This window comes from Podarcis melisellensis (genome assembly GCF_964234715.1).
Source record: "Podarcis melisellensis genome assembly, chromosome: 3".
Lineage (NCBI taxonomy): Eukaryota > Metazoa > Chordata > Lepidosauria > Squamata > Lacertidae > Podarcis > Podarcis melisellensis.
In genome coordinates, this window is record NC_138530.1 from 83774264 (window position 1) to 83783748 (window position 9485).

General features: G+C 42.9%; 1 protein-coding gene across 1 annotated transcript; it reads left to right on the forward strand.

The window, feature by feature from the left end:
- The first annotated feature begins 444 nt into the window (after window positions 1–444).
- CGAS (cyclic GMP-AMP synthase) lies at window positions 445–8950 on the forward strand. The gene is made up of 5 exons (XM_081904879.1): window positions 445–1547; window positions 2186–2417; window positions 3324–3578; window positions 4188–4290; window positions 8578–8950. The coding sequence occupies exons 1-5, from the start codon at window positions 465–467 to the stop codon at window positions 8930–8932; spliced, it is 2028 nt and encodes a 675-aa protein (XP_081761005.1). The 5' UTR covers window positions 445–464; the 3' UTR covers window positions 8933–8950.
- Window positions 8951–9485: the final 535 nt, after the last annotated feature.

The following is a 9485-nucleotide window of genomic DNA, read 5'->3' on the forward strand; positions in this document are numbered from 1 at the left end:
ATGGGCCCTTTGCCTATTCCTCTTTTAAAGCTACTTAGGTTGGTAGCCTTCACTGGTTCCTGGGGGAAGGAATTCCATAGTTTAGCTGTGCCTTGCATGGAGATGTACTTTGTTTTGCCCGCTTTGAATGTCCCCACCTTCAACTTCATTGAATGCCTGCCAGCTCTAATGCTCTGAGGGAGGCTGCAGCGGGGACTTTCCTCTAGCCACTGTCTCCATGCCTCGCATACTTCTACTGTATAAACTTCTCTCATGCCGCGTCTCGCTCGCCTTTTCTCTAACTGCCCTTGTACTTCCTCAAAGGGGACTTGCTCCATCCCTTACTTGACTGGGCAACCCAAAATAAGGAAGACGGGGAGGGAGGGAGGAAGGGAGGGAGCAAGCTGGTTCAGACACGCTCCCCGCAGCAGCTAAGTTTCGTTTCTCCTTCAGGATGCGGCCGTTCACGTGGCTAGCGGGTTCATATGTGGCGGGGCGGGCGCGGGGCGCCGACACAGGAGACGCTGAGCTCCGAAGCGAGGACATCTTTTTCTGGCGTCATGGGGCGCGGTGGAGCCGGGAGAGGCGCGAGGAAGGGCGAGGCGGCCCCGGCAGCCAAAGGGGACGGAGGAACTGCGGGGTCCAAGGGGCGAGGGGAGGGCAGACGGGGCGACGAGGGAGACCGGGCATCGCAGCAGGCGGGGAAAGGAGTTGCTGCCTCAAGTGGGAAGAAAACGTCCCAGAAGAAGAAGGAGCCGGACCAAGCTAAGAGCAAACTTGCTCCCGAGGAGCGTGGCTTGCGGCAGGCGCTGGGAAAGCTCGCGCTCGGTGCAGGCGAGCGCGCCGACGCCGAGGAACCCCTGCAGGCAGCGAACGGCGCTGCTGCCGAAAGTGGGAAGAAAGACTCCCAGAAGGAGCCGCCGGATCAGGGGAAAGCCGTAGGGGGGGCCCGGAGGAAACTGAAGATCACATTTGCTCCCGAGGAGCCTGGCGTCAACGGCATCCCAAGCCTAACTCAGGCGCTGGGAAAATGCACTATCTTGGCAGAGGAACGGCCCGAAGCCGAGGCAGTAAACGGCGCAGCTGCCCCGAGTGGGAAGAAAGCTTCCCGGAAGGAAAAAGGCGCGCAAAAGGCGCGGGAAGCCGAGCAGGCTATGTGCGCTCTGGTAAAACTAGAGCCCGCCCCGCGAGGAAGCGCAGTAGTTGCCCCCAGCAAGCGGGTCGCTTCCCAGAAGGCGAAGCCTCCCCCCAAAGAGGAGGAAGAAGTCGACCAGCCAGGCAAAGAAAGCGCCTCCGCAGGGAGGAGAGATTCCCGAAAGAAAGAGCAGGAGAAGGCGGGGAAGGAGGCCGGCGCCCGAGGGAAGCTGCTTCCCAAGGAGCCTGGCCCGAGGGGCAACCGCAGCTTGAGGCCGGTGCTGGAAAAGCTCAGGCTAGCTAAAGAGGAGCGCTCCAAGGCCGCGCAGCTGGTTAACAAGGTCAGGGACATCCTGGTAACAGCAATAAAGAATGAAGCGTGCTTCTCCTGCGTCGAAGTGCTGGGCACTGGCAGTTACTACGAGCACCTGAAGGTAATGGAAGATGCAGTGCTGGAGACTGCTCGGGGCATTTTTCCTTGCACCGGTCCAAAAGCTGCCAGATCCCAAACCTTAAAAACACTGTAGTCGTGGATGCTGAGATTTGGGGATGATGTCAGCATTATTGCCCTCCTGTTGAGGCTTCTGGAAAGTACGTCTATGTGGCGGTCCTTCATGCAGCTGGGGAGTTTAAAAGCTCTTTATCCCATCGCTTTTCTCGGGAAAACCCGTTTACCACTGAATCAGAACAAATGTCAGTTTTCTGAAGATTGACGTTTGTTCCCATTCAGCAGTAAACAGCGGGTTTTCCCAGGGTAAGCATGGGGCAAAAGAAAGACCTCTCATTGTAGCTATGGGGTGGGGGAATGCATTTTTGCCCCAGATGAAGCCTCCAGAGAGGTGTCATTGAGGCTGCCAGCCTGTGTGGGTGTAAGCAAATGTGTGTGGGTTTTGATCACTATTATGCACCTAGCAAGGGTATTTCAAATGACATGACTGCGCAGAAGCACTTTTCAGTGGTTGTCTCCATAGGGATGTAAGGATGACCTTTAGTCTGGAGTCATGAGAACACAAGTTATTAACACATTCTGGGACATAGTAAATTGTGAGAAATGTTTTTGTCTGTCTTGCAGATTTCTAACCCAAATGAATTTGATATTATGCTCAAAGTACCAGATATGAGAGTTGAACTAGAATCCTGCAATATTGCTGCTTCTGGTGCTTTCTTCTATGTAAAATTGAAAAGGAACCCTGGAGAAAAGGCATCTCTAGCTAAATTTTTAGATGACAAAATGCATCTTTCATCTTCTGATATGCTGTCAGCACTGAGGAACATTATTGTAGAAGAAGTAAAAAAAAATAAGGGTAAGTATTCATTACATTAATTTTTTCCCTTCCTCTTCAGAGATAAGCAACCCTCCTCAAATACTGTGTGCAAACAGATGAATGCTCTCTAGTCCCACTGAAATTTATAGGTCCAATTAGAAATAGTAATGTAGGATTTCTGCAATGGAATTGGAAAACTTAGCTGCTTGAAATGGAAGATGAGATTAGTTTGATAAGCAGAAAGTCATGTTAATTTTAAATGCTGAACACCTGCCATTTTTGCCATAACAAAAAGTTAGTTGAACTGAAATATTTGGTTAGAAGAATGTCAATATAAAATTGACTTTGTATTGTAAACATTTACTATACAAATTGGATATTATTTTTATTGGGAAACATTAAATATTGTATATTTTAAGAGATAACCCAAAATATACTGCAAAGAATTCAACATCACCATTTCCCAAGCATATCAGCTCGCCCAATGGAGTTATATCCCCTCTCCTCCCTGTTCTGGAAGTTCTTCCACCCACCTCTGAGCCTATTTGGAGGGGGGTACTTGGGGAGCAGAAAGCAGACAAGACCTGTTGCACTGGCAGAAATCCTTGTGCAGGCTTCCACTAGCCTGTTTGTTGAATCCAGCCTACAGCTTCCTTAATAAGTGTGTTATATTCTTGTTCACCACATAGTGTTTAAATTGGAATTTAGTTTTTTGTTGCAGAGTAAGAATAGCAGAACTGTAGTGCCACTACCACATTGTTTTTTCCAAGGTCTGTGTTAGCTGCTGGCATTAAGTGCCATAACTGAAGTTGATGCTGCTTACTTGGCTATATTGTTTTAAGTACATATTCTTAACTTCCTGTTCAAATCATTGTGAGGTGGGGAAATCTTAATGAAACACAATGAAATTGGTTTGGATTAGATTGTTGCTGTTGCTATCAACAGATCTGGATGTGGAAGTGCATGTAGAGAGAAAGAAGCCTGGATGCCCAGCAGTAACCCTTCTCATTGGAAAGGCTCCCTCCGTTATATCGGTAGATATCATTCTTGCTTTGGAATTTCGGCACCGGACCTGGTGTGAAAGTACAAAGGGTGGCCTGGATATTACAGGATGGCTAGGAAGAAAAGTAAAGAATGCCTTTTTAAACGAACCACTCTACCTCGTGCCCAAGATTGCCAAAGATGGAAAGTGCTTAATAGGTACTAAAGCTTAACTTTGGCTAAATACATAATGCACAAAGTCGTGTCACTGTATCAGGTATTCTAGCTGTTGTGTGGTGGTAGACTATTCTCAAGAGACTGCAGTAATTGGTTATTCTTTCTATGTGCTGTAAATAACAACAAATGTTTTGAAGTACCAGGGTCCCTGTTCTGTTATTTCTTAAGAAAAGAGACTCCTTCTTTAAAAGAATATTAAAGCTGGGCAACAGTCATCAGACCAATCCTAAAGGCACAATTGAACAACAGTGGGATAAGCTCTCTGCTTCATGGTAGCTAAACTTCCTATACAAGCAGAAAAGTGAAGAACTGAGTTGTATTCCTTTTTCCAAGGCTAAGATACCACTTGACTTGGATTTTGCTCAGCATATCTATGCACAGTGGCAGCATTTAGGTCAGAACCAGCACAAGGGCAAAAGTAGTGCCTTTCCACAGCTGCAAGTTTTTGCTTATGAGTTTCAGTGTTCACATAGTAGCTTAAAGGGTCACATAATCTGTCACTAATAAACAGTTAAAAAATAGCTCAATCATGTTCTTTAAAGAGAGATTTGCAATATTTTTACATTTCTTTTTTTTTAAAAAAAAACTTAGAAAACACTTGGCGACTCTCTTTTTCACATATTGAGAAGGCTATAATGACTAATCATGGCAACTCAAAGACCTGTTGTGAAAAAAATGGACAAAAATGCTGCAGGTTAGTATCTTTAACTACCGTTCTCCTATTTGCTTTGTCAGTTTTAGCCACTATATAAGTCTAGAAAACGCTTAGGAAACTGGGAAATTGTAAGGATTTACTGGCTACAACTCTCAACTAAATGTACTGCCAAACTATCGTTTAGAGGTATAAAATGGATGTAGTGCCAAAATTCTGAATCTCCATAGGCTCAAATAATGATTGAATATGGTAAAATTCCCTGTGACAACTGTCTAACACATGGGTCGGCAAACTACGGCCCCAGGGCCGTATCTGGCCCAATTTCCTTCTGGATCTGGCCACAGACGGCCCGGGAATTGCCGCTGACCGTTCAGCCTGTGCCACCCCCCCCCACGTGCTGGTGCCTCATCCCGGCTTCTCCCCGCCCTGCCTAGAGTTGGGAGGAAGGGGAAGGGCTTCATTGGTGCCGGGAGCAGCTGTGTGAGCGCTTGAGCAGCCATCATTTAAAGCAGCCCCTCTCCAGAGCCCTTTCGCGTGCCACTCATCTTCCTTCCGCTGCCAGCCCCTGCCACTTGCAAGACACAGGTAAGCAGTCACCGGGGCTCATCCAGTGCTGTGTTCTTTTATTTAAAATGCAGTGTGCATAGGAATTCGTTCATCCCCCCCCCCAATATAGTCAGGCCCGCCACAAGGTCTGAGGGACAGTGGACCGGCCCCAAGCTGAAAAAGTTTGCCGACCTCTGGTCTAGTGATTGACTAACTGCCATGTTCTTAAGAGGAAAAATAATAAAACAGATGTGGAAAATCCCAATTTGGGGCTTGCAACCAGTGGCAATTCCAACCACATATGCAGAAGGGAGCTCTTGGTGCCAACAGAGTGACAGTGTGTCACTCCACAAGTGGAGGTTGCCAAGAAGCTATTGAGGTTGTTAGGATGGACAGAGAGACACCTACACCTCATTTCTATTCAGCACAAAGGGAGTTTGCATTGCTCTGTTAATCTCCCAGCTATTGTTAGTGGCTAAAAAGAGCCTATATTAAAGAATGTGCACTTAAATAAGCTGGCAATCACTGACTCTGAGGTAATTATGTTACACTAATAAACTATGATTTATTGTACAGAGAGTGAGCATTGTGCCTGTGCAAAACTTTTGAGTTTGGGGAAATAACACTTTTCTGTTGCATCTAAGCCAGGAAACCATGGTTTAAACCTATATATAGCAAGTATCTTCAATCAGGACCCACTTTTTCCCCTTTCCCTTTTTTAATTATGCTTTGTTGATTTTAAAAACAATACAGCACAAAGCAATCAACAGAAAGAAAGGAAATAAAACATTCATTCCATGCTTAATTCTTATTGTAGGTGACATTTTGTGATCATGACCTCCAGTCTCCCCATTGTGATTCCCAAGTTACATTCTTTAACTAGGATAGACTCTATATACGTCCTATTAAATTTTTGGTCAGTGACATCTCGGAATTTTGCTGATAATATCTATTTAGTTCTGCACATTGTCGCATTTTGTTCTGCCAATCTACTTTTGATGGGATACCATCTCTTTTCCAGCCCTTTGCAATTAAAATTCTAGCTTCTGTTGCTGCATACAATGGAATTCTCTTAAATTTCTTTGGGATTTCATTACTCATTCCTAGCAAAGGCTTCAGCCTTCTTGAGGAGGGAACATTTAAACATTTTCTTAAGTTTGTTGTATATTATCTCCCATAATTCTCCAATATTTTTTTTTGCAGTTCCACCACATGTGGATCATTGTGCCTTCTGCCTCCCTGCATTTCCAACATGTATTTGACCTAGATTTAACCATTTTGGCCAGTTTTACAGGTGTTAAATACCACCTGTAGAGCATTTTCATTCAGTTCTTTTTTAGATTATAACATGCAGTGAATTTTATATCTTCTCTCCATAGCTTCTTCCATGATGCCGTTTAGATGTTATAACCAAAATCCCTAGCCCACTGTACCATTACTGATTTTACTTCTTCCTGCTTGACCTCCCAGTCAAGGAGGAGTCTATACATTTTAGAGTGGTTTGTATTTAGTTTGGATCAGATCTTTTTGGAGTCTCAAAGGATCTGTGGAAACACCCATTTTTTTGTCCTTTTGGAAAGTGTCATTCAGTTGAAAATATTGCATCCAGTCTGTTAGGTGGTTTCGGGTTCTTAGAATTTTTTGAGTTTTATTTTCTTTTTCTTCCAGCAATTCTTTATAGGTTGCCCAGTTACCTCTCATATTTTTCTTTTTAACCAAGAATGCCTCTGTTGCGGACAGCCACCAAGGCATTTTGGGTTCTAGTAAGGCCTTATAGTTGGCCCACACTGTATATAGAGATTTCCTAACCACATGGTTTAAGCTTTTATGTACCTTGACCTTCTTATAACCCAAATAAGCATGTCAGCTGTATCTATTGTCAAATCCCTCTAGATCCAGCAAATCCGTGGTTTGTAGTGTCAACCACTCCCGGATCCAGGAAAGGCAAGCTACTTCATGTTAGTTTCAGATACGGTAGTGCAAAACCTCCCCTCTCCTTTATGTTGATTAATAATTGGTGCTTAATCCTGGGGTTTTTGACATTCCAAGTAAATCCTTCTGTCAGTCTTTGAAGCAGCTCACTGTTCCTATCACCTGGATAGTTTGAAACAAAAAGATAATTTTTGGAAGCACACTCATTTTTATCATAGAAATTCTTCTCTAAAAGCAAATATTTAGCCTACTCCAAATTTCCCAATTGTTTTTTATCTCCTTCTAGGTGCTGACATAATTATCTTGAAATAAATTGATGTTCTTTGCTGTGAGCCATATACCCAGATATTTAACTTTTTTACTGATTTCCAAGCCACAGATCTCGCTTTCTTCCTGAACCTCCATATTTTTAACTAGTAATTTATTTATTTTTGCTTGAAGCCTGCCACCTGTCCAAATTCATTTATCAATTCTAATGTTCTTAAGAAGTTTTCTTTTGGGTTCTCTGTAGTTAAAGCTTTTAGTTTGTAAGATTTCCCTCCTATTACTACACCTCTTATCTTCTCATCTTCTCTTATCTTCTTGTTCAGGATTTCTAGTACTAAAATAGCAATGGGAGCGGGGGGCATCCTTGCCTTGTCCCCTTCCTTATGTTATAGCTATCTGTGATGTTGCTATTTATAATGAGTTTTGCTCTCTCCTCCATATAGATTACCTCTATTCCTCTGCAGAAGATATCTCCAAATCCCATTAGGTTAATTTGTGTTTTCATAAAGCTCCATGAGATATTATCAAATGCCTTCTTTGTGTCTACTAGCATGAGAGCTGCTGATTTGTCATTTCTGATTTCTAGGTACCCCAGTATATTAATAATATTTCTTATATTACTATTCATTTGTTGTCCAGGGAGAAAGCCCGCCTGGTCTTCGTGGATTATTTCGTGGAGTCTTTTTTATAATCTCTCTGACAGGATGTGTGCAAAAAGTTTATAGCCATTGTTGAGTAATGAGATTAGTCTGTAGCTTGAAATAAGTGTTAGGTCTGTCCCGTTTGGGAATTAATGTAACGAATGCTTCCTTCCATTTCTCTGGTGTTGCTCCTTTGGCTAGTATATAGTTCATTACCTCTTGTAAAGGTCGTGATAGGGCTTCTTTCGGCTTCTTATAATAGCAGGCTGACAGTCCATCTGGACCCAGTGACTTCCCTGGTTTCACATTCTTGATTGCTTGTTGAATTTTCATGGCTGTAATTGGTGCATTAAGATGTTTAATTATTTCACTTGGAATTGCTGGAAGATTGTTATAGTCCAAAAATTCTTCAATTTCTTCGCAATCAGGACCCACTTTTAACCTATTCCTTCATCTTCTGTCATGTATTTCCATGATGGCAGTGCTCATGTTGCAGCCTACTATTGGGTCCTATCCTACCTTTTAAAGGTTCAGTGCTATATAGTAATAGGAAATTATTTTCTGAATGCTGATCCTTGCATAGCCAAAATAACTATCTCCTTTTCTTCTCTCACTGCTGCCATCCCCTCTAGCTCAGAGCCAGCACTGAACTAGAGGGGATGGCAGTGGTAAGAAATGAAATGTATATATTTAAAACTTGATGATGTGAGGAAGGCAATTTCTAGAAGCATTTATGGAACTGAAGATGAAAGCACAGCCAAGTTACTTGTGGCAAAGGTTAAGCTATGCTATCTAAAAGTCCAACACACTCCATCTAATAGCACAACCTGTCCCAAGCAGGTCTGTGTATAGCAAAGATCCCTGTTAAATCAATTGTTCCTAGTAGGATGTGTGTTTCAGAATAACATATTTCACAGTATTTTTTATTATTTCCCAACAGGAAAGATTGTCTTAAGCTTCTGAAGTATTTGCTGGAGCAGCTTAAAACAAAACATGAAAACAGAAATCAGTTTGAAAAATTCCACTCTTACTTTGCCAAAACTGCCTTTCTTCATGCATGTACCAAGTGGTCCCGTGATGATGAATGGCTTGCAGCAAATCTTCACGAATGTTTCAACAGACTACTGGATTATTTTGTGGGTTGTCTCAGAGCGGCTGAGTTAAAACACTTTTTTATACCTGAGTTCAACTTGCTTCAGACAGTTGAAAAGACAAAATGTAATGCACTTGCAAAAGTAATTGAAAGTGAGCAAAACAATATGTTTCCTATATTTTTTCCTGTAACTTTAAAATAAAGAGCTACAGTACTTGAATTCATGCAAAGAATTATGAATGAAATTGAAAGACACTATGGGTACTCACCTGAAAGGATTACAAGGACATCACAAAGTGGGATATCATTATGCTTCTACTTGCTTGAAAGGCAGAAAACACTTGATAATTGTGAGTTGCCCCTCCCGCAAAGTGACCACCTTCTTGCCAAAGCATAAATCAGACTTAGTAACTCAAATACACCAAAAACAAATCAGATTAATACATCAACAGTTTGATCACCCTTCCAGTAATTATTTGTTGAAGATTTGAGTTTTACACTTGTGCCTTAGTACTATAGCAGGGGTGGCCAACTCCCAAGAGACTGTGATCTACTCACAGAGTTAAAAACTGGCAGTGATCTACCCCCTTACCTTTTGGGGGGTTCAGGTCAGTTGTTGAGCTTTCTTTAGGGAGGAGGAAAGCCCATTTTTGGGGGGTGCAGGGCAAAAATGTGTGATCTACCAGTGATCTACCACAGACGTTCAGTGATCTACCTGTTGGACATGCCTGCACTTTAGGTATCTGCCTGATAAA